Source organism: Homalodisca vitripennis, chromosome 2, assembly GCF_021130785.1.
Source record: "Homalodisca vitripennis isolate AUS2020 chromosome 2, UT_GWSS_2.1, whole genome shotgun sequence".
NCBI classification, from domain to species: domain Eukaryota; kingdom Metazoa; phylum Arthropoda; class Insecta; order Hemiptera; family Cicadellidae; genus Homalodisca; species Homalodisca vitripennis.
In genome coordinates this window covers 162,214,539-162,241,554 of record NC_060208.1, presented here as the reverse complement: position 1 = coordinate 162,241,554, position 27,016 = coordinate 162,214,539, and the positions used below count along the sequence as shown (strand labels likewise).

General features: G+C 34.7%; 1 protein-coding gene across 1 annotated transcript; it reads left to right on the top strand.

Annotated features, from left to right (window-relative positions):
• The first annotated feature begins 1,866 nt into the window (after window positions 1-1,866).
• LOC124354943 (UDP-glucosyltransferase 2-like) lies at window positions 1,867-26,899 on the top strand. Its single transcript, XM_046805760.1, has 5 exons — window positions 1,867-2,148; window positions 22,998-23,810; window positions 23,955-24,174; window positions 25,513-25,732; window positions 26,634-26,899. The coding sequence occupies exons 2-5, from the start codon at window positions 22,998-23,000 to the stop codon at window positions 26,881-26,883; spliced, it is 1,503 nt and encodes a 500-aa protein (XP_046661716.1). The 5' UTR covers window positions 1,867-2,148; the 3' UTR covers window positions 26,884-26,899.
• The last annotated feature ends 117 nt before the right edge of the window (window positions 26,900-27,016 follow it).

Below are 27,016 nucleotides of genomic sequence, written 5' to 3'. Positions count from 1 at the left end.
AAAAGTTGATTCAAAACTATTTGAAAATACATCGCTTTCGGAATAAGATATGGTTCCTTTAATAGTACTTAATTTACCACAATTTTCAATTTCTTCTAACAATTTATTGTGTTTTCTTAATTCAATTTTAGAGAATAAAAACGGCACAAATTATCAATCAATCTGACATCATTTGTTCCAAGATATGTTTGACCATCTTGTTTTGTTAAAGTTCCAGAAATATAAAACTGAAAGTTAGACGAGCAAAAATTATCTCCATAATCAATATTAAACTCAGTTCTTTTATTCTGTTCATTTAAATGTTGTTCACTAATTGTATAAAAATGTTTAAACTCTGCCCTCTCAATATCGCCTGAATACTTTTTGTATTCCACCATTTATTAAGAAAAAAATTCAATCATTTTTTACAAAATTTAAAACATCATGAATAAGAAAGATATAATTTTTTCTTCTATTTAATGTACGTTTTTATAAGAAAAGATATAAATTTTAGTCATTTATTAATGATCTACTTCGTCATATTCGGGATTTTATGCTTTAAATTTTGCAATTTCGGCCACATATTTCTACAAAATTTGCACAGGATAGTAACCGCTATCTATAATATTGTTCCAATCAACTGAATCTTTAAATTCTTCCAAAAATCCCAAAGTTTGTTTTCGCCGCAGCATAAGACTATATGATTCTTTATTATCAGTAGAGTCTGTTGGTGACAGAAGTCCCATAATTAATATTTTCCCCCTAGTTTGTGACACATTTACTTTTAAATTTACCAAAACGCGTATATTTGGAAGCTTTGAAATGGTTGGCAAACCTTTTGTCGACATGCGAAGAAAAACAAATGAATAACACTAACAATTATGATTTTAAAATAGAAACTCGTAAAATACATTTAAAATGGACTGGTTCTTAAAAATCTCCCATGCATTAATATGAAGAAGCCCTTTTTTAGATAGCAACAAATATTCCTCAATAACATATCCTTCTAATAATAAACTGTAACTTTAATAACTGTATCGTCTTATTTCCCGCAATTGTATTAATTTGAGAGAATACCTCACCTACTCAAAATGATGTTCACTTGTTATGGATGTACTTAGACTTTTTTAACATACCTAAGTAGAATGACAGTTCAGAAAAATGCTTTTATCCCAAAATATTTGTTTTCTATATTTGCCTTATTCGCATCAATTTTAGAATAATTGACAGCTCTAAACAAATATTTCGTTTTCTTATCAACTCTTTTTTATTTAATTTTAATTTTAATTTTATGCATCTTCTTGTAATGGAATTGTATACTCAAAATAGTACCTACATAAATCTTTATATTCATTTGTTTCTTCTCATGTGGAAATTCTTGATAATATTCTTATAGTTAATACTTGTTTTATTTTAGATCTTGTGGTTAATTAGAAATACTGTATGAAGTCTAATAAATGTTCGTATGAAATGTGTATGGTACCACACATTTGTACCACATACGTATACTGGATCCGTACAGCATTGCAACCACCTTCTTACATTTTTGAAAGAATGAAATAAGAAGTACTTTATTTCGGTAAAAACTTATATAGGGAAGAAACTATCTTTTTCTTTGCTTCCCAAAATTGTGAGAGGGGCAAGTAATAGTCTTACAACCTAATTTTTGGGAGTACATGAAAGGACTTAAATAATGAGAACTGGAGGTCTTTATGATGACCTTCAATAGTTGTCAGTTAAAATTGTTTTCTAACTAATTAGGATTATTTTAATTGTTTGGTAAATTACCTAAAAGAGTGATAAATGTATCTTTTCACCAGTGACTAGATTTACTTTAACTGTCAAAAGATTAAATTAAAGAAAATGCCCACATTTATTCAAGTCAGGAATGCAAACAGGTTTCCTCTAACTTATCCTCCAGAAGTTTAAGGTAATTTAAAAAAAAATTTGACATTAAATTGCATTGATTAAGTAGTAAGTTATTCAGTAGTTAGGTTTGGTTTTACGAATATCCAACTTCATAAAAAGTTCAAGTGACAAAGGAAAGCTGACTCAAGTGCTGAGTGAAGTGCTTAGTTTTTGATGAGTAAGGATATGGATAGTCGAATGAACTGTTTAGAACATGAGACAGAGTCATAGTGAGGCTGTCCCGGTGTTCATTGCCTTAAGGTAAGGCGACCGTTTACTTTATTTGGTTGGTTATTCAGAATATAAATCTTAATTATTACATTTATATTCAATATTTGTATTTCGATATTTATTTCTCCCTTGTACTTGTAGTTATAATATACTTAAACTAATTAAGGATATTTATGAATATAATTTATTGGATGAATATAGGCCTATTATTGTTTGAGTACACACACACACACACACACATATATATATATATATATATATATATATATATATATATATATATATATATATATATCCCAGGAGAGTTTGACAACATCCAAGCTGTTGTAGAAACTTTCAACGGCACGCTGTATGGATTAACGCGGGATTTTAAGAATTTCCGCTACTATTCTGTCCCTAAGATTTTTAATGCACTGCGGATTCGTTTTATAGACGTTGTTTTTAATGTGACCCCCCACAAAGTAGTGAGTTGGAGATAGATCTGGCGATCATAGTAGCCTCATCTGCCTATCCAGTGATTTGGAAAATAATTGTTTAAATACTCACGGACATGCAGGTTATAGTTTAAAGGTACTCCATCCTACTTCATTACAGTTTTTGGTTGCTACTTGGATAGCTCGATAAACCTAATTTTGTAACATTTCCTGGTATACCTCGGCATTAAGGTTGCCATCAATACAAAAGGGCCCAATAAACTGATCCCACACAATGCCAAGACAAAAAGTACATTTTTCAGGAAGATGGATATGTTGCTTTCTCATCCAATGAGGGTTAACATCCGGCCAATAACGAGCATTGTGTCTGTTAACGTTACCGTTTAACATGAAAGTTGCTTCATATGAGAAAGCAATATTGTTTAATCTAGTTGTATTATTATCAATTTTCCGCGTCATTATGTTAGAACATTCTACTCGACGATCAAAATCGTTCCCACTTAGCTCATAAACTAAACACATTTGTACGCTTTATAAACACTGCCATGTAAAACTTTACAAACTGACGTTTGAGATATAACTAATATTTGAAAACATTTCTTGCCTTAATGCATTAGGATTTCCTACAACAAACTATAAAACGTCAAGTGACAATACTTCCATTGTAGCAGTTTTGGTCGTGCATGTTTTGGATGGTCTTTAACGCTGCCTGTTTCCTGGAAACGTTGGATGGTTTTTGGAACTCCTAATTTAGATACAGGGTATCGATTGGGATAAATTTCATTAAATAAATTCCTTACTTCATCATAAGATTTCACCCGGTCTCCGTAGCTTCACATCATCAGGATCATATTACGTTTTTGTCACTTAAACACTACTTTTCAACGTAAAGTATCACAAAAACACTCTTAACTTTGTTAATTCCAAACAGAAACTGAACATGATATTGGACTTCCTCAAAATTGATAAGATAAGGGAGGCCTGCCCAGCAGCAGGCACTAACTGTAAAACAGGATTGAGTTTGTAAGGAAAGTGGTTGCCTATTGAAGTTATTTATCTTCTGAATGTGGATGTTCATATTTTGCCTCAAAAAATTGTAAATTAACTTCAATGAGCTGCCATTTTTTACTGGGTTGAGATAGAAATCTCTAGTTTCCACTGTTCTTCTTTTATCAAGACATTTAAAATAAGGCGGGTCTTTACAATTAAAAAGTTTGAGTCCTCCCTCCCCTCCAAATTCCATTTGGGGAAATTCACAGAGTTGTAACAGTGACCAAAATTTTCACTTCTATTTGCTAGAAAGGTGTCCCGAGTTCCATCCTTCCATCTTTATCCATAAAAAACTAAACAGAATGTTGCCATAATTTTATCTCACACTGTATATATGGATTGTTTACATCTTAATGAGAAAAATATTACTAAGCAACGTATAATACACGAAAAGTGTCACAGATTCTTACTTAGTCATGAGTCTAAGATTTTTCTGAATAAACGTTTCATGAAACGTTTCAGATGCTTGGCCGGCCCCAACCCTCTGCGCTCGATGGTGGAGTCCGTGAGGACCGAATCCGCCAGGGCCGAATAGTGAATTCGTCCGCCAAGACCGAAAACGATACTTTCCGTCAGCTCCGAATGATTCGACGTTCACGGACCGGAGAGCAAATTATTCGGAGCTATCGGACTAAGACATAAAATATTCGAGGCTCACGGACGATTCTACTTTTCGCCACTCACGGAATCTAGGAGGATTCGGAGTTGGCGGACTGTCTCGTTATTCGGTCCTGGCGGACTCGTGTGTCTTTTAGAGGCGAAAATTAAAGATTCCTATAGAGTCGGATAAATTCGGAGCTCACGGACTGATGTAGAAACTCTTCGATGTTGACGGACGAATAATAGAATTTATCGGTGCTATAGGAAAATTTAAAGTAGAATCTTCAACTGTCCCCGAAACTCTGAATTCATACCAATCCGCCAGGGCCGAATCAGCTCCATTCCGCCAACGTCGAAAACAGCCCATTCCGTCAACGCCGAATCGTGGGGAGGGGGCAGCCATGGAGGGATACAAGTTTGCGATGGCTGCTGGCTCCTCCTACTGTCGACAGTAAATTACAGTCGCCTGGCTCCACACTCCTCCCTCTAACGTACTACTCCGCTACACTTTACGTTAAGTGAAATGAGATAGCTATTTAAGATAGGTTACAAAAACTTAGAGGTCAAATTGTCTGCTTCTAAAGAAAAATGTAGTAAAAGTAACAGTAAATAGGAAATATTATTTTCGTATATTTGTGTTATATTATTTCTTGGATTTTATAGAATTACTTTTAAATTAAAAAGTTTGATTAGTACTTAACTAATGTAATTGATATTTACCCAAATGTTAATTATTTTTAAGTTACTCGTATAAATTTCAATACTACGATGAAACATCTTTAACCTCATACACCATTATACAAAGGAATTCTAGGTGTATTTTATTGACGAAAACATTACTTTAATAGAAGGTTTTTATCTTCAGTTTGTTCAAGAACTTACCTTGTCATCTATTAGGCCCAAACATATAATAAAATCTACACCCTCTTAGTTATAAACGATAGAACGGCGCAACAAAAAAAATGAGTTCGAACTAACACAAAACATAAGTTGAATGGTTTTCTAAAATTAATACCACATTTGAATCTTCTTTCACTACAAAATTTACAATTTAATATGGTTTTACTGTAACCGTAGTATTTTGCGTAACACATTGTTAATTGTAGTGTGATATCAGTAAAATATTTTTTAAATGGGGAAAAAGATTACATGTTTGCAATCATAGATTGCACATATTTTATTATGTTACTCTCTCAACTTTTTTATCTATTACAAATAATGAATTAAGTTTTATATCCAATACTTTGATATAGGATTTTTCAAGAATTGAAAACCCAACCAAGGTTACAAGACACATAAAAACCAGTTAATTAAGTTGTGATACACTGACTACTTTGTTAGGATTAGATAAGATCATAACGTACGCATTATTGTAGCTTATATGCATTTTCCAGCTACTTGTTTACCTAATACCAATAAATAAAGTACCAAATAGTTTGATCTTTTGGCGGTTTCCCACTAATCCTATCCATATTTACAATATTACATAAAGCAATACATACAGTAGTAGAGATCAATCTTGTCTTAGTTGGAGCATTAGTACTTATAATATCCCTCGCAGATAAAAGCCATGATAATCGCAGAAAGTTTGGAGCCGGTGAGGATTAACCAAAGTATGTACTGTAATAGTTTTAGGGGAGTCGAATATGGAATTAATACCAATGATTCAAAATATTGAATATATATAGAAAATCCCTAAAGGAAATAATTCAATTAATTAACGGAATAGTCAGTTAAATTCTGTATAATGATTAAAATGTAGAAATCTATTTGGCTGTAAAAAAATAAAACCATTTTACCTCAACCACTCAAACCAGTGAAATCCTAAATCGTCAAAACTTGAATCTGTAGAGAGCTTTTCTTCTGTATTTACCGACAGAAAGTGATTTTTTTCTCGATAATTATATAGGTAGTCGAGTATTAATGATAACAAAAATCGTCGTCCTAACTCAATCAAAAATACCACGTTTACCTCAATAACTGAAGTCCGAAGTAGTTGAAGTTCTACCTAATCATTAGAGTTTTTCAGGTGTATTTTATTTCCGACCGAAAGTGATTTGATGTGATTAAAGTGATTAAATGTTTTTTCCGATAATTATATACACGTCTACAGTTTATTGACACCTAAAATCAACGTCGTAACTTAATTCTAAGCAGTCCAATTTAAGTCCTCAAGACGAATTTGAACGAAGTAGTCGCTAATTTAAACTGTTCGCCATGTTACGGTTCACGTTACTTTGCGACGTCCACGTGACCGCGCCTATAGAAATGCCGTGATAACACTACACTATCCGAAAGGCCGAGCCCAAAAGTATCGTTTGATACTTTATGATTTAAACGAAAGGACAATTATATTTTTTAACAACGGTCACTTCAATTAAATAAATCAATTAATTTAATGTTTGTAGACAAAAGTAATGACAACTCTCCTTTTTTCTCCTGCTCCATGCTTTATTTTTTTAATACGTCTTAAAATTTGGGGGGGTCCGGACCTTCGGTACGCCTCTGAGGCAGGCCAGCTGCACGGACGAGTAGGAGATGATTGTGTAACATCGCCCATTGAACAGAGCCTCTGCACCTCGAGGTTTGGTGGTCGTGTCACAGTCAGGCCCGCGCCGCCCGCACGCGTATTTACAACCCCAAAGTGGTCTCAGCAATCGCTCAGTCGGGTCTGCCGAGGCCTGGCGGGGATATCCGGATTGGCGGGCCCGCATATCCTATCTATTTGCATCAGGCTGAGCCCGTGCATAATAATTATGTAGACAAACATGAATTTTGTTATTCATTCGTGTCACAATAACGGCCCCTTCCTCCAAATGGACATTCTCAAGTTGTAAAATCTACATTGAGGGAATACATAATGTTTTCTTTTCAGAATTAACAGAGTACTCGGTTTATCAATCTTGTACTAGACTTAGGTTTAGTGGCTCATAATCTTTTTTGACCACACCGATAAGTGCCGAAATCAATGATCTTGGTTTCATGGTAGTTTTCAAATGATTTGCAAATATACTCAATCAATACATAGTCTATGCATCAAAAGTTTTTACATCATTGTAATACTACATCTTTCAAAAAGTGCACAAACCCCACAGTACTTGTTTGTATTATTCATTTAGATCATCACAGTGTTGCAAAACGATAGCGCCATTGTGAGCTCTCCACTCCCAATTCTGAATCTCTGTCTCCAAGTAATACTGTTTTTTAAAATACAACATGTTTTGTTTGTTTATGTATAACCTATTTTACATTGTCTCTGGATCATCCGAGATTTTCGTTATCCGAGGTAGTCTCGGTCCCATTTTACCTCGGATAGGCGGGATTCTACTGTATAATTAAAAATTTTAAAACAGCGTTTGGATGCGTATTTTTGTCTTTAAAATGAGATTTACGTCACAATTTTGCAATCAAATATAAGCTCGTAAAATTGCTTGAAGTTTAACATTGTTCTCATAGGGAAAACGTTAAAATGCCACCATTATAGCCGGCCGATCACTGGATAAGCTGGAATGGCTTATCAAGTCTGTAAGTCTGTTCGTTTAGTGGCAGTACTAAAATAGTAACTTTTGAAAAAAAAGAGTAAAAGGCAGTAAATGGCAATACATAGAGAAACAAATGAATTTAATATAAAATGTATATACATATTAATTTATATAAGTATGTATTTATTTATATATAAGTGTAGGACACAACAATCAAGACATAGGCTATAAATACATTTGAAATAAAAATCTATACATAAATAATGTAATATATAAAATATTAAACAATTATTGATTTAAAATGTTTTTAAACAGGAACCCAAAATAACAAAATAATTATACAATATCTTAAAGTAGAGTAAAATGAAACATAAAATCTAAATAATACAACAAAATTGGAACACAACAATCAAGACGTAGGCTATAAAAACATTTGAAATTAGAATCTATAAGAAATAAGAATCTATACATAAGTAAAGTTATATATAAAATATTAACAATTATTGACTTACAATATTTTTTAAGTAAGTACCCAAAATAACAAAAAGATTGTACAATATCTTAATGTAGAGTAAAATGAAACATAAAATCTAAATAATACAACAAAATTGGAACAGTCACTATAAATTAAAAATATAAACCTTACTAAAAATTATTAATAAATAAGGCTACCAAAATGTTCTATAAATCCCAGTGCTGTTGTGCCTGCATAAAGGGCAATGAGGGATGACCTGGAAGGCAGGTAGCCTGTCAGTGCATTCAGCGCACAAACACACATGACCACAAGGAATGACCACGTGTGAAGCACGCTCCATCAGACAAACTACGCAGTACCTTCCAGGTGCTGCCTGAGCGGGTGGCGCAACAGCAGGGCCAGCTGCTTGCACTTCAGGAGGCAGAGGCGGTTTTGGACGACTACTGCTGCAGGAGGCGGAGGCGGTGGGACGACCATTGCTGCAGGAGGCGGAGGCGGTGGGTCGACTATTGCTGCAGGAGGCGGAGGCGGCAGGGCCTCTACTGCTGCAGGAGGCGGAGGCGGTGGGGCGACTATTGCTGCAGGAGGCGGAGGCGGTGGGGCCACTACTGCTGCTGGAGGCGGATGGCGGCAGGGCCACTACTGCTGCAGGAGGCGGAGGCGGTTGAGCCACTACTGCTGCAGGAGGCGGAGGCGGTGGGGCCACTACTGCTGCAGGAGGAGGGGGCGGTGGGGCCACTACTGCTGCTGGAGGCGGAGGCGGCAGGGCCACTACTGCTGCAGGAGGCGGAGGCGGTTGGGCCACTACTGCTGCAGGAGGCGGAGGCGGTGGGGCCACTACTGCTGCAGGAGGAGGAGGCGGTGGGACCACTACTGCTGCAGGAGGAGGAAATTCCCTATCTCCAGCGGGAGGTCAGCTCGTGGCTGTATCTGTAACATACAACGGAATGAGTATGAATGACTTTTAAAAACATGCAAAAGTATGCCAGGAAAGAAAGGGGGTTCTAGTTTCATTAGTTTTCTTGAAATATAATATACGCAAACTTTTTAAAGCCAATTTGAAATATGAAATTGCTGTAATAATTGCTGTAAATTGCTGTATGAAATTGCTCCTTAGGTGTCAAAAATTAACTACAACGAAAACAGTAAAGTTTACAAACCTCAGGGGCAGGACGACGATTTTGCTCAGCTTGCAAAAGTGGTGGTGGCAATCACTGGTTTCTGCTGCTGCTACACGGCGCCCATCATTGCCAGGGATTGCCGCTAGCCGCACTCGCTCAGCTCTCTTTGTGTCGGCTAACGACAAGGTAAAGTGCGACACGCGGTTTAGGAAACTGCGCCTCATTGTATCTCCCCTGGATCAACATGGTTGACGCCTGGTGTATTGCAGCGTCTTGGCGCACGTAGGCACGCCTTCTTTGGCGAACATTGCTGTACGCCATTCGCCATTCGATTGTAGTCCTGCCACTGAGCATTTTCAATTTTCCTGAGGTTATCTGTGAAACGAAATAAACAACCTCAGTTTATTGACACTTGTATAAAATATGTCTTAGAGAAGGCATAAAGACCGCAACGGAAGACGGAAGACCATAACTACTATAACAATAAAAAGGAGTAGACTTCTGGTTTTATTAGTTATAATTACAATACTACATTGTCTATTTAGACATAAATTGGAAAGACAAGATAAATGTTCAAATGCCGAAGTAATGCTTAAAGTGCAAATAAAAAATTCAAAGCATAAAAACCCGGTTTGTTTAATATTAACATAAAGTTATTTTAGTTGCAAGATTGAAATTAAAAAGAGTATCGCACTTTTATTGTCATTTGCTGAGCGTAAGCTTTAAATTTTGGATGAAACTTTATTTTTTACATAAACAAGAATAAGATCTATGATAAGAAATGGCAAAAGACTTTTGACCGTGGAACTTCCACACTCCAGGATGTGGCCCCATTGTCCTTAATAAGCTGCTGTGGAACGCCTCCAGAGCGTTGTTGGTCCGGTGCGGCTCGCCAAACACGCTAAATCGATTTGCACCGACCATCCGCATCCAGAAATTTTCCATATAGCTGCAATATACATAAAATACTCTATAAACTATAAAAAAAAATAAATTCTACCGTGACATAGTTTGTTACAATCGAAAACAATTATTTGTCATACCGATATTGTTGTGACTATATCTTGGAGAAATAAAAATGTACAATACAAAACATAAAATACCTGTACCAAAATGCATAAAAATTACTCGAAAAGGCTTAAGTTGTGATAATTTCTAAGGAAAGATTTTGAAAATTGCTGGAAGCAGAGTAATTATATAGGAAATCTAACAATAAACTGATTTTGAGCACACGAGAAACACACCAAGGCCTAGCTTTTAATACCAAACATCCTGATAAACTTACCGAAGCAGTATTCTGAATCTGGCTACCAGACCGTGCAAGCACTGCGTAGTGAGCTATGACCCTGAGGCCAAGTGCTATTCTTTCAGCAGGCAGCAAAGCTAATGACATCAACATCTGAAGAGTCTTAGCAGCCTGTACGTTGGTGTCAACTAAGTGTTGGAGGCGAAGCTGCCTGTGCACGCGATAGATTGCCTAAAAACGTAAATTTTTCTTGTATAATATAACTAATTGTATGGTCACCAGATAATAAATGTCCACATTTTTCCTTTATACAGTATATTATACATTTACTGTACAAAATAAGGTGTTACGATAAAAGAGGCACAGCAAAAAAAGCGCATTGCGAAGAAAAGGTCCAGTTAACCCTGTTGGACAAAAGGAATTTAGTCATTTAGTATCTAATGTTCTTAGAAAAAAGGAATGGTACGCATACAACAGAGCGCTCTCTGCTCTGAGCTTCAATTTGGGTACTATCTCGAGGAATGGTTATAATAAAAACAATATAATTAGAGTTAAACTTATATATTAAGTTATTATATATACCTGTGCAAAATGAAAGAAGCATCCGACTACTCGAGCATTAGGCCATACTAACTGAGCAGCATTGCTCATAGCCAACTCAAAATCAGTCAAAATGACCTGCGGATTCCAATCAGGAATCAATTGTTTTTAAAAATACGAAAACACCTTGGTAGGACTCCTGTGTCTTCCTCGTCATTAGCACAAAAGCTACCGGAAACAGCTGAAATACGAAGAATAGTTTGTTAGTTTTAGTAACTTCCTGGGTTATTAAGAGTTTTAATTACAATTGATAATTTCTCTACATGATCTTTTTAATCGATGATAATATCTAGTTAATGCTGCTATAGTACAAAATGCGTAAAGAAATCACACTGATTGCCCTTAAGAAGTCCAATTTTTACATTGTTTGTGTCTTTTGTAGGTGCCATATCGTTTGTCCGAAATAACTTTTCAGCCACAAATTACGTATATAATATAGATTAGTTTTAAAATCATGTAATATAGACTAATTTAATGCACTACATCTTTTTATTTCAGAAATAATTTAAGTTTTTTCTAAAGATTACGCCTCAAGATTAAGGTAACACATTTACATGTTTATATACCTGAAGAGTGTTAAAGATAAACAACGGGTAAATTGCAACTATAAACTATATAACAAACTATTAAATTTGGAATTAAAATTGTATTAGGCGATTATTGCTTTAAACAAATTAGGTTATTATAATTTCATAGTCATGCTATATAGGACGGGATCGATTAATTCCTCTTATTCACGTGTACATAATTAAAATACGACCTCCGGTTACTGCTAATACTTTGTAGGTAAGAAGACTCGGCGGGTTCTACACCTGAAGTAGCGCTGAGTGATAAGTGATAAGACAGGAAGAGAGGGAAGGAGGCAATAAGGTTGAGCTTGCAACAGTATAGAAAAACTCTGACCGCTATAGATCGCATGCGCATCGTCGTATCCTGTTTTCAGTGAAACGCAGCCAGCTGGCACATTCCACTCCACCCCAAATACCGCCAATTAGTTTTCTGCCCCATCTGTTTATATCTCTCTCCTCGATCTCCCTGAACCCAGTGGCGTAGCGAAGGGGGGGGTCCAGGGGGTCCGGACCACCTCCGAAATTTTAAGACATTAAAAAATAAAGCATGGAGCAGTAGAAAAAAAGAATACTCTTGTCTACAAACATTAAATTAATTTATTAAAGTGGCCGTTGTTAAAAATAGAGTTGTCCTTTTCGTTTAAATCGTAAAGTATCAAACTATACTTTTGGGCTCGGCCTTTCGGATAGTAATAGTGTAATCACGGTATTTCTATAGGGCGCGGTCACGTGATGTCGCAAAGTAACCTGAACCGGAACACGGCGAACAGTTTAAAATAGCGACCACTTCGTTCAAATTCGTCTTGGGGACGTAAAATGACTGCTTAGAATTTAAGTTACGACGTTGATTTTAGTGTCATTAAACTGTAGACGTGTATATAATTATCGAAAACAATTTAAAAAAATCACTTTCGGTCGAAAAATACACTTGAAAAAACTCTACTGATTTGAAATTCAACTAATTTGGTCTTCAGTGATTGGGGTTAACGTGATGTTTTTCAATTGAGTTAGGACGATGATTTTTTTTATCAATAAACTGTACACTGTACCTTTATAATATCGAGGAAAAAATCACTTCCGGTCAGTAAATACTGAAGAAAAGCTCTCTACATATTCAAGTTTTGACGATTTTGGATTTCACTGGTAGAGAGCTTTTCTTCGGTATTTACCGACCGGAAGTTATTTTTGTTTCGATAATTAAATAGGTAGTCAAGTAAATACATGAAAATAAAAGCTGAATTCCACCATTGCCTCGTGTATAAAACTTAGGAACGACCGTTCTAAACGTAAATATGAATAAATACATCGTGTTATATATTATTTTACAAGTTAATTTTCTGTATACATACATGATTCAAGAACTCGCCCATGGATTGTCACCAGCTGATAAGGCATGCAGCTGTTCGGGCAATACTTTGAATGTTCCATCAATGTGGAGCCGTTGCGTGTTGACCAGCGCAGTCCGTTAGTCGCGGTGAAACATAAATGGCTGCTATCCACCCTTCAGCCTCTCCGCCAACGACACCTCGGAACAGTGGTTCACCCTTCCTAAAGTCTGGTGACCCGTCAGAGGTGTCCATCGTACCGGCCGATTTCAGTTATTAATACTATAGCAAAGATATTTGAAACAATCGCTAAAAATAAGTTGCTGGACTATTTTAACACTAGGTTACTTCTCTCGGGAACACCAATACGGATTTCTGCCGGGCAAGGGGGACAGATTTGGCACTCGAGAAACACATTTCTAGTATAACGTACTCAAGAAACCAGGGTAAATGCGTACTGGCCGTGTATCTTGATTTTCAAAAAGCTTTTGATACTCTAGATAACCATATACTAGTCAATAAATTAAGAATGAATGGCATAGGTGGTGCTGCTTTGGACTGGCTTATGTCTCTATGTACTAAAAGAAGACAGATGGTAAAGATTGGTAAATCGTATAAGTGAATCTTTAGAACTGCTTTATGGAACGGCTCAGGGTGGTGTACTTGGTCCAATTATTTTTCTTATATACATAAACGACCTATTAAAAACTACCTTACATTCATCAGTCTTTGCATATGCTGATGATACTGCCTTAGTGTGCTCTGCTTTCAACAAAGAGACACTAAAACTGAGGATTAAAGAGGATCTGAGTGCGGCGTCTTGTTTGTCTTAATAAATATCCATAAAACTAGCCTTGGAAACTTCTTACTTTGTATGGGTTGACGTATGTTTGAAAGCAGCATTTTCTAACATGAACTTCTTTAAGAATAAATTCCGAAGCAGACTTATCAACAAAAAATCTTTCATATTTAATGATAATAGCCTGTTCAAACTTTAGTCTAGTCTTCGGGAGGATAGTTCAGGGCAAAAATGTTATTTTGCTCATTAAAATTGTAAATTACAGATGATACTTCCTTTGGATTATAATGTTTGTTTATTATTTAATAAAATAATATCCCAAAACTCATTTTTTTATGTATTTATTAATATTGCCAACTACAATAATGTTTAAATAGGACAATTTAATATTTCAATTATCAAGCCACCATAATATTTCACACTTCCTATTTTCTATGACAAGCAATATTTTGTTCAAAACCAATTAATTTAATTTTAATTTTATAGCATTTATGTTATAATAACAAAGGCGTTACAATAACAACATAAAGAACTTCGGGAAATAGCAAAAACTAACGTATACTAAGGATTCCAACCAGTTGTAAGTGAATGGGCTATTTTGCGTGGGCCAAGTTGCCAGAAATGAAAACTTAAGGGTTTCTTAATATTTTCGTTAAATATAAAACAAAGGTGGTGAATGACAAACCTAACAAAACCTACCAAAAATGTATGTTGTCTGGAATGCATTTTGCATCGATGTTACTACAATCTAATTACCCATTAAATCTTGTTTCGCCACTTTTTCACGGTGTGAAGTATGCCTAGCCATTAAATTAGGGCTGTAAAATAGATATTATTGCTGAAGTAAACGAAAAAATAACGAGGGACTGACGATATGAATTTCGAAAACGTATTATTAATATTTAATCTGGGTAGGCTAACTTTTATGGTGACACATTGAAATTAAGGCTGTAAAGTTTTTAATATTGCTAAACTAACGAAACTTTTGTGAGAACTAACAGAAACTAACGAATAATATGAAAAATGTGGGTAAGCTATTTTGTGTATGTCAACTTTACACACCTGTCGAGTACTACTTTTATTCCAGAAGCCAAAGATATGGCAATCAGAGTTTCTCTATGTAGGGAACAATGTGTATAAACTATATCTGTGTTTTTCTGTTTTGCTAACGTTAGAAAGCCTGTGAAGTGCCCACCCATAAATGGAACACTTAAACAGGACTGCCATAATATTTTGGAATTTTCAAAGAACTTATCAACTAAATTAAAAATGTCTTGTCCTTTTGTTGTCTCAGGGAGATCTTTACAAAACAGGAATGGTTCAACTGTAGATTTTTTCATCAATAAACTGTACAAAAGTCACCACCAGTGATTATATATGTATCTGTATCTTTTCAGTGTAATTTTACTAAATCAATAATTAAAGAGTCCATTTCGGTACGTTATATCTCTAGATTGTATGTGTATATAGATTAGTGCACAAACAAAAAGTCAAAAAGTTAGTTAAATAGAGTATAATAATACACACATTTTACTGACTGCTCTAACGAGGCCTGTAACTTGTGGGGATTAAACAAATTTAATTTGTAAGTTCGTCTGTCTGTATATCTGTCCGCACGAAAACGAACTAACCTACAAACTTAAAACTGTACCATAAAGCTAAATTAAATTAATTAAAGTTAAAATTATGGTACATGTCACTCCATGGGATTTGGCTAAATGTTTAGACTACATTGGGCAACCGTGATAAAAACGAGACAGTATCAACATAACTAAATAAATTTCAAAAATAAACTCATTAACATATTAACGCATGTAGCCTAACTATCCCAACACATATGTAATTTAATAGCGACTTAGTGTGTAGAATTTTATGATTTTAAACACCGATATGAAACCCAATTTAATGAACAAAAATTTGAATGTATTATCTGGAAGATATGCCAAGAAAGACTTCATATGAAGGTTTAAAATTTTGCATGAAACTTCATTTTATACAAGACTGAGTTTTATTATAGGTAATTTTAGTTTCAAACTCTATTTTGTACGATTGTTTGTCTGATTGTGCACAGTGCATCTTCAGAATGAACTGAGACATAGAATAGACATTTTTTATGCAACCTCCGCGAATCCTGTTACTTGATCAAAATAATGTCAATAGATGAATTGCATCGAATAATAAGTTTTCACGGTAAGTATATAAAAACGGAATTCGCAGGTTAAACTATTTAAGTACTAACACGCTAATAAAATGAAAAGTAAATTTAATTTTCTTTGGTTGTAATATGTAGTATTGCAAAACATATAATTTATGAAGGTATAAAAAAATATATAGTTTCCTGGAGGTATCCTTCATGAAAGAGAAGTTGAAATGAATCATTATTATTATAGAATGTATCATATCACTAGAAGTTACTCACGGATTGCCTTGCAATTTCGTATGCTTTTCATTTGTGCACGAGTACTTCTTTGTTCGAGTGAATTATATTTCCGACGCCGATGTAGTATGCCTTGTTGCCACGATAAAGAAAATCTGTCAAAAGTGTAATATCGTAACATTAAATATGGCCATTATAAAGTAATGTTGTCTTAGCATTCTTTTCTTCCACAATTTTGTCTTCTATCACGATCAAGAAAATATGTATACAGGGCAGGGAAAAGCTTCTCTCAAGACAACTAAGATGGGTTTTACAACCAACTTTATTTAAGCTTATAGTAAGTTAGATAGTGTCTCTGTCCTTTATATTAGCGTCACAGTACTGACCAAGCACAGAATAAATTAACATTTGCTAAAATGTAGAGTTTATTTTCACAAAAACTGTTATTATCTTATGTGGATATTTTCTTACTCAGTGCTAAACAGCGGTTGCAAGAAAATGTAGAGATAAGTGATGCTACTATGAAGCTCTCAGTAAGTTTTCAAGCCTATAAATGTAACCAAATTGAAAATAGTGGTTAAACTATATAGTTAAACCTATGATTGTATCTACCGTCAGCAAACTATGTTTACACAAAACATACATTACACACATTACATTACATTTAACAGGTCTTTGAATACATTTCCTTTGCTGCAATACAACTTCAGAGACCAAGATGAGGATTTTTCATAATTGGGAATACGAATAGGCCATAATGTTAATATACAAACAAACTCACTTTTCGCATTTATAATATAAGTTACGATGTAGGTCTCAAAAACTTATTTCGGTCAAAAAAATTTCCACATTCGGAACTTGCAGGATCTTCTTTAGTCTAAGATAATTTGGAATACGAATAGGCCTATATGTTAATATACAAACAAACTCACTTTCGCATTTATAATATAAGTTACGATGTAGGTCTCAAAAACTTATTTCGGTCAAAAAATTTCCACATTCGGAACTTGCAATCTTCTTTTAGTCTAAGATATTTCCAGTGCCATTGTGGCATTTTACAATGTACCTTTTGTCTCTGTTATCTGCATTTCACTACTGACCAAGCACAGTATACCTAATATTTTATAAAATTAAAAGGGTTAAACTTCTTTCAACCTTTTCGAGGAAAATCAGTTGAAACATCAAATAATGCTTTAATATATGTTAATATATTACTAACATATATTATATATTATTAATATATAATATTATATATATATATTTTTGTGTTTCTTCTTTGTCAGAACAACAAGGCAAACTCAACTATGGTACTGGAAATGTCTTAGGACCTGAAATATATGACAAGGACTAGAAATATACGCTTTTTGACCGAAGTAAGTTTTCCGAGACCTGTTTGATCTGAGATTTGTCTTTTCTTGATCGGGATGACAAGGCAGATTTAGCTGTGACGTTATGTATATAATTAATTTTAACCAGAAATGCTCCCACATGTGCCAAACATGATATAATAATTGAGTTAAACTATGATACTATTTACCATGAACTTAAATAATATCTACCTGATGTATGCCTACAAATTAAAATTGTTATAGGACTTCCATCATATTAGCCTACATCATAATTGCTTTTACTAAGTAATATAAGAACTTTGGTTCTAAGATTGCGTGCGAAGCCGCGGGTAACAGCTAGTATTCTATAAATACCCGGCCCATACTAGAACTACAATGAGATTAACTAACTATTAACTACAGGCCACATGTAAACAAACGATTAACTATATGCCTATAAAGTTGATGTGCTAATGAAAATATGATGCATATATTACCAAGGAATTGACTATTGTAGACTCAACACAAATTCCTAAAACTAAATTTTTACGTACAATAATTGGAGTGGAAATATAATGATAATGAGGATTATACTTATTGATGAAGGGAAATGTGACTACACTTGATGTTATTATATGTACATACAATATTCAAGCTCCATGTGAGTTTTAAAATTATTTCTAAAAATGTCGTTCACTTTTCCAACATTATTATGACGTAGAATAAATACCATTCAAAATTGTACTCATTGATGGACTAATTGAGTCATTTATATGTATTACATAACATTCTTCTCTACAATGGAGCGAGAGAACAATGTACCTTTCCTGTTGCGGAGCCCGCCGCAGTCTGACCTGTACCGCCTGTACCACGAGCTCCTCATGAATATGAAGATTGAAGAATAGGGCGATCAAGCCAGGAGGAGAGAAAGAGTGGGGGCAGAGCCGAGCAGAGCCGAACAGTACCGATAAATCCCGAAAATTTCCTGACAAACCCTGTAACATGCGGCTGATAGCGACCTCAGTTCGGAACGGTTCTGATTTCTATTATCTTACGAATTAATGAGTCGTTTTATATCCGAAAATATCTGCAAAATCATAGGAATTATATAGAATTAAATTATATTAAGTATTGAACTTTTCTTTATAACTCCAAAGACACTTTACAAAATGTGTCAACAAATGTTTAAACATATATAGTACACACTCCACACACACCACACCACTGCTACTGTCCGATGAGACGTTCTGAAAATTATTGATTGTTAGTTCTGAGCTATTTATAATTTTGGAGGGAAGACCAGTCCATTTTGAGATGAAACGGAAGTGGCTGGATAGTTGATAAGTCAAGCCAGCGTTTCTACGCCAGGTGCAGGGTTGCAGTATTGGTTGATATATCTCCTTTCTGTGGCATGTCCTTTGATATCTTATCGTATTTTCTTTGAGAACTTTAGTATTTGAAACACTTTGTTAAGTATTTCATATTTTAATAACCTCAAGTTTATTAGATCAAGTTTTAACTTATAGCAATAGCAATAGATTTCTCTGTCCTGTTTGTTGGATATATCGAGAATGAAAAGTGCTAGGCCTATAGACTTGAAATTGTGCGTGTAACTTCGACCCCAAGCCTGATATGTGTCATGTGTCGTCTGGCGTACGCGATTATAATGCTGATCAGATCTATAGTACATGGCAATTATCGAATAATTTCTAACTAAATAGTAATGTAACCTACAAATTATATTTATTTGATTAAGGCTGTTGGAAAATGCAATGAACCAAATATAATGTTATAAAACAATTTTATTGGTTTAACATTTTAATACAAAAGATGCAATTAAAAAAACTCAACTTAATTGTTGATTTTGTATTTTGGAGACCCTGAAGATCACTATTTAACTACTATGCTAAAAACACGAGTCTCGAATCTTTTGAAAAGTTTAAATGTTTTCAAGCATGAATGCTTACAATCACATTTGAGTGACTAAGAAAATTAAAAAAAGTACAATTAAATTGAAAATTCACTTGTAAACAAACAAATTTCTAAAGTTTGGCGAGTAGGGCTCTTTTTAATCCTCCTGGATGTTTAATCCACCCTCGAATGTTTTAAGCCACATGAATGTAACGAGGTTACTTTGTTACAGTAGACTTCCTTACGTGTTTTTGGGTCTTTCGATACTCCGTTGAATTGGTTTATTTGTATGTAGACAAGATTAATTGCCTGTCATTAATTACGTTGTAAAATCAAGGTTTAATGAAATGCGCTGCATCCTGCTTTGAAAATGTAATATATATGTATGTTTACCAAATTATTGAAAGGTGTTTAACTCAGAGTAGAAGCTAAAACACAGTGGTACATTTTAAGAGGTTTGTCAGATTAATTGCCTGCAATTTAATTGTGTGCTGCATCCTGCAACATACAGCATTTAAAATGTAATTTAAATATATGTATGCTGTACTAAACTACGGAACAGGGTTTGAAAATACAGTGATACATTTTAATAGGTTTGCCCAGGTTACTGAACTAAATTAAATTCAGAGGAGTACGGAGAGAGAACGCGCGGACTGCTCATTCCACTATTCCAATACACGGGCTATCTATAGTTGGCAGGAGGGGGCCCCTCCATCCCCCACTCATTCTCTCCCGCCGGTTGCGATCACCTCATTATGCCGCTGCATGAGGAGCTCGTGAACCGGAACACTGTGATTGGGGGACCCCCTGTGATTCCCCCTGGCCTAGGCGGACTCGCCGCTAAGCTCCTCCCATTTCACCGACTGCGCGCATACCTCTCCGCTTGGGGGCGAGTCCAATATTCGAACGTTCGCGGAAAGAATCAGATTCGGACTTGGCGGAAAAATCCCAATTCGGATTTGGCGGACTGTTACGTATTTATTCGGAGTTAACGGACTGCTCCTGCTATAATTCGGCGCTGACGGAATGCTTCAGTTTCGGCCCTATCGGACGATTGAGTTTAATCGACCTTACTGGATTGCAACTGCTTTCGTCCCTATAGGATTCGGTGTTAACGGAATATTACATATTCGGATCTCACGGACAATATCTTATTTCGGAGCTGGCGGACTCTACGAATAAGTATTCGAGGTTATAGGAATGTTTACGTTAGAATTCGGAGCTGACGGAAAGTCCATTTTTCGACCTTGGCGGATTATTTTCGGAGCTGACGGATAGTTTCGTTTTCGGTCTTGGCGGAAAATTTCACTATTCGTGCGAGGCGGCTACTTGGCCCTATATTTGCAATAGCTAAGTACCATCAGGTTCAATGCAATCGATGTTTATTTTATTCACGCAATGAGTAGTGTTTTGACATACAAATATGTCTATATTTTACTTTCATATCTTTTCTGTGGTTGAATATCCGACATCGAAACACAAAAGCATTCAAATATCCAAACATTATTCTTCACAAACTTTTGCATTTAATAGGATTATCATGGATTTCATACGGATGAATGGAATCTATTATATCAAAATAAATCGCTAAATGTTGTGATAAGGGCTAATCTCGTGAGCTCTGGGCCAATTTGGATAAGTCTTTTATTTTAATTCATGTTAAAGTCCGAGGAAGTTTTATAACGAGAGAAAAATTCCCTAGAATATTTAACTGGGAAAATAATTAAAATTTATAAAAATCCAAATTGAATTGACTTCACAGCTGTGGCAACTTTCAGCTGAAGTTCATCAAAAAGGCAAAAAAACATTTGTTTACATTAAAATTTTAGAAAATATTAGAAATACAGTGCTTAATCAGTGTTGTAATGGTCATTGCTAAGACGGAGTTACTATATCATTTTTACTTTAGATTGCATCAGTACCGATGAACCAAACTAAACCGATGAACCAGCTAATTTATTGGAAATACTATATAAACGCTGTTATAAATCCTACCTTAATGATCTAAGCTGTGAACGTACTCAAAACTAGTTGGCTCCCTTGGCGTTTTGGCGTTTTTACTGCAGCTTAAGGAGTATCAAATGAATGACACACTCTTCACCTTAAACCGGAAGTCTAACACAACAGAGGAAGTAAATGAATTTTGTTCAAATCTGTGTTTATATTGTAGGTTGGGTCTCAAACCTCAAATGTGTATTTATTTTCTTGGTCAGTGCAACAACATAAACTCAAATGTGAATCCATAAATGAATTAAACCGGATATAAAATCTATTTAAACGGCATGAAATGACACATATAGCACCGTTATCTTTTCAGTCGTACGATATATTTATTTTAAGGTAAAACTATAATTATGGCACTTGAAATATTATCTTAGACAGAAAGAGAATTTAAACAGAGGTTTGTATGTATATATTTTTACTCACAACAAAGCGCAAATTAGAAGAAGTCAATCTTGTATGTAACGTTTGATTAAACTTTGAAATTGATACGATTCGTACCAGATATATTTATTCCCGGATCATATGGTTCCATCATATTATAAATGCTTTCACTAAATAGGTTACAACCTTCGAATTTTAGAATGACTGGAACGTTTCCCAGAATATATCACAATTTGGAAAAATAATGATAATATTTGCTTTACAATACATACATTAAACAACAGTTGACACTTTTAAACATACTTTGATGTTTCAGCTGAAGTTTGTCAAAGAAGCTGAAACATTTGTTAATATTTTAATTTTCTAAAATATTTAGAATATCAGTTGTGGAATCCACATAACATAGACAAAGGTACACAATAACCTGTATTCCAGATTGCGAAGAATCAAAAACATCTAATTCATTAGAAAAATTGTGTTTAAAGTTTTTTTCTAAATTTATAGTAACGAAAGTAAAAGCTTGGTCTAACTACCTGTATTGAAAATTTTTTAAACCCGTAGTCCAAGATACCATAGACGCCGAAGACTTCACGCTGTGAGCTCTAACAAACCAAAAGCACTTTCTGGCATGTTCTAAATGCTGAATTGTGCCAGTGGATGTAATACTGGATGATTTCAATAATTGAGAACTCCCAATAGCTGGATAATTCATAGGACTAAATCTTCTGAGGCAATGACCTCCAAAATCTTGGGCTCCAAGAGTCCGTTTAGATGCCATAGATCTGGAGCTAGAGAGCGAAGGCTTAAGGAGGCCTTGAGAGTCCAGGTAGTGTTTACCAGTTTTCACAGACACAGAATTAATATATTTTGGAGAATGTGCGAATATAGATCAAAGACAGTCCGTCTGAAAGTTGGAGGTTATAGAACATAGGAGGAATAGACATTGATCATTTGTACAAGCTCTAATACACTGCCCTGATCACATGAATAAACTATTATTAAAACTAATATAATAAATCAGTTTTGTTTCAACATATTTATCTTGAAGAACTGAATACTATCTAATTACTGAAACCGCTGGCAAGTGGATACCATTTCATTTGGAAAATCAAATTATAGATGGCAATTAACACATGGAATATATATCAACACTTTTAATTTTTAAATTTTGTTACAGATGTTCGTTCCTGTTATGCTGGTAATAGCAACGTTCACATCAATATGTAACGGAGCCAACATCTTAGCTCTACTTCCTGTCAACTGTCGTAGCCATTTCTTGGTAATGGAACCTCTACTTCTGGAACTTCATCAGAGAGGCCACCGTCTCACCGTAGTATCCAGCTTCCCTCAGAAAACAACGATGGCAAATTACACGGACATCGACTTTTCTCCTCAAATTCCACCGCTTATTAGTGTTTTCACTCCAGAAGTTCTCAGAGAGAAAACTTCAAACGTTATAAAATCTGCCTTATTTATTACTGAAATTCACATGACTATTTGTGAACAGTTAATTAGGCATGAAAAAGTTATTAATCTTTTGAATGAAACCTTTGACCTTATTATAGGAGAAATATTTGGTTCTGATTGCTTAAACTACATAGTTTACAAGCTAAATGCTCCCTTCATCAGTTGGGTTGTCAGCACATCTTCCCCTTGGTCGTCTTATCGCACTGGTCTTCCGGACAACCCTTCTTATATACCAAATTACTTTGTAGACTACGGTGATGAAATGAATTTTGTTCAAAGAGCTATCAGTACTGTCTCCTTGTTTACTATGAAAGTGCTCTACTATTACTACTCGGAACTTCCCAGTCAGAGACTGGCTGAAGAAGTGTTCAATGAGAATTTACCATCCTTGGACGAAGTGAATCGACAAACATCTCTGGTATTAGTGAACAGTCACTTTGTATTTTCACAAAGCCGACCGTTTCCACCTAGTGTGGTTGAAGTTGGAGGAATACATATACGAGATATCCGACCTTTACCGAAGGTAAATAATGTAGTGGCATTTAAAAGTAACAGTTATAGGAACCAGTACAGTTATGCGTACATTTATTAGTCGGCCTATAGTAATGTTTTTTTTAACAAAATTACTGTTAAAGCCCTAATGACATTTTTCTGATAAATATTACAGGACATAAAGGAGTTTCTGGACGGCGCCAAAGATGGCGTGGTTCTAGTCAGTTTCGGTTCGCTCGTGAGGATGGCTGCGCTGCCTCCTAGGGTCATTCGCATGTTTCTGGAGGTATTCTCTACTCTGCCACAGAGATTTATTCTCAAGTACGAAGACGAACTGCCGAACACGCCGCCTAACGTCATGATTAAGAAATGGATCCCACAACTAGATATCACTGGTATGTGAAGTACGTAGATATCATATTTGAATTTTCTGAATAAATTGTGATATAGTCATTACAAAGCTTGAATTTTTGTGACAACCCAGGGTTCTGTATTCGTAATTTCTGGTCAAATTAATAGGAAGTGTAAGACGTATTAACTAGTATTTTTGAAATATGTAAAATGGCAAGTAATTTATAAAAGAATTATAAAAACAATAACATGATTACCATCCCTTTCATTGCTAATCTTCTAAGCTAACTATATCTTGGTTTAAGTAATACTCACACTCATTATATTTTTAAAAATGTTTCACACACTGAAGTCTTTGTTTAGTATTAAACATTCAGGTAATTTTTGATATTTTTTCAGATAGCCTATCTTTAAAATGTACTATTAAATATATATACATATATATATATATATATATATATATATATACATATATATGGTATATATATATACACACACATATATATATATATATATATATATATATATATATATATATATATACCATAATAATTTCTGAGTGAGCCTATCTCTCTAGAACTGGTAAACTTTTATTCCTGTCTGTATGTCTGTCCGTACGATATTTCGAGATCCAATTAACCTATAGATAAGTAATTTTCCATTACGCTTTATTTATATACAAGCAAAATTAATCCCGATGCGTTTGATTCCATGTGATATAGCTGAGTGTTACCGATATATATTTTGATATTGGTCTTATGAGTAACCATGATCATTATGAGAAAATCGCAAAATTAAATAAATCTGTATACAAACTGAATACAATCATATGTACTTTTAAAATTGATATTTGTTCGAGACATATACATGCTTTATTTCTACATAGACAAGAATGAGTTTCATAATAGTGCATGTCCATCCATTAATTTGGCTGAGCGTCAATTACACTTTTATCTTTTGGGATGATGTAAATATGTTTTTCCTGTATGTTTGTTTTCACTTTGTTCGCAGGGCATCTATAGAATGAGTAACCAGTGAAACCCGTTAGGCAACAAGTGGTCTGGTGTACTTCTACCTTGATTACTGTCAATATAGCAAAGATTTTACGCGCAACGTGAACAGATGATCGACTTCATGTATACTACTCTAATCCAATGAACACTTAAACAAAATGTTATCTACTTCCTTTAGAACAGTAAAGTTAATGTACGAAATGTTAGTTTATACAAAATGTTATAATTGATATTAAGTAAATCTTACATTAATAATCACCTTAAAATATATATTTTATTTTGTCAAATGTTTGGTTAAGTACTCTCATTACGTTAAAATGAAATACGAACGATGATGAAGATTTTAATTACTTATTGCTAATATTGCAGCCCATCCCAATGTTAGAGCAATCATCGCACATGGTGGGCTAGCCAGCACTACAGAAGCCGTGCACTTCGCCAAACCACTAGTACTAATCCCATTCTATACTGATCAGTATCAGAACGCTAATAATATAATACGTCGTGGTGGTGGTATCCTGCTAGATATCTCCAATCTGTCACAAAGAGACATATCTCAGGCTCTAACGACGGTGCTCAATGATGCCAGGTGAGATATTGATATTTGCACCTAAGCAATTAAAAAATGTAATCACCAGTGATGGGTAGGTAATACCATAGACTGAGAACAGCGAACTATTGTTGAAGCCGCGATTCCGCTAACTAGGCAGAATTTGACACCACATGAGTAATCCACTGCCGAGTGCTGTCCGGCTGTCAGTGCTTCAGAGTTGCAGGTGGCTGAGACTGATTATGTTTTACGTAGTTTAAATGAAGAGCTGTCAACTAGAGTAGATACTATTATGTTTAATATAGTATAGTACATTTCTAGATTTGTCACCTGGTCGATATGTTCCAAAATTAATTACGAAGGTTATTGTCTACTTGTGTTATTAAGAGCCGGGTGTACAGAAACAACCTTAAGTTATACCCCATGTAATGACTTCACCACATTTACGTGCCCATTTTTGTATTTCATAATTATGACAGATGTCTCATTTAAATATAATATAAATGCGTATAAGCAAGCAATCTTTTTGTTTGTCATTGTAAAGTAACACTATTTACTTTATTTAAGCCACGGTAACTTTTAACACTTTAATTAAAAAATACAAACAAAAATAAAAATAAACTAAAAATAGTTTGTAATATATGTGTGTGTGTGTGTGTGTGTGTGTGTGTGTGTGTGTGTGTGTGTGTGTTTTTATAGCAGCAGCATATATAATGTATGATTAGTTTAGTAAATATTAAATTCAGTGTAGATAAGTTATACATTTAATTGTTATTCATAAATGACTTCACTTATGGAGATAATTTAAATCTATAAAATCAATAGTGATCATACAACAACATGTAGAACAAACGTTTTTGAACAAAGCAAATTCTACTTTATAAATATTTTTTTAAATACATTTTTGATCATTATAATGTAAATGTAACGTATTTCACAGTTACACAATGAACATGAGACGACTGTCGCAAAAATTCCGGGACCGACCGATGACGCCGCTGCAGACAGCAGTGTACTGGACAGAGTACGTCATCAGACACCAGGGGGCGCCACACTTGCGACCGGCATCTGTCAATCTTCCGTTATACCAATACTTGCTGCTTGACGTTATCGCTATTCTGGCCATATTGTTAGCTGCAGTATTTTGCATAGTACATTATATTATGAACTTGATTTCTAATCTCAACTAGATCATTTAAAAACACAAAATGTTTAAAAGTAAAATTAATTAATTTGTAATTGTAGCATTTAGGCTACTGGTAGATTTGTATCCAAAACTCATATATGGGTGGTTGGCCAATATAGAGTTCTCACATTCTAGCA

What these genes read in the sequence shown, in the direction of transcription:
- LOC124354943 (XM_046805760.1), top strand. Translation starts at nt 22,998, where the DNA reads ATGTTCGTTCCTGTTATGCTGGTAATAGCAACGTTCACATCAATATGT. An exon ending in ATATCCGACCTTTACCGAAG is followed by an intron (nt 23,811 to 23,954) that starts GTAAATAATGTA and finishes TAAATATTACAG; the next exon opens with GACATAAAGGAGTTTCTGGA. An exon ending in ACGGTGCTCAATGATGCCAG is followed by an intron (nt 25,733 to 26,633) that starts GTGAGATATTGA and finishes CGTATTTCACAG; the next exon opens with TTACACAATGAACATGAGAC.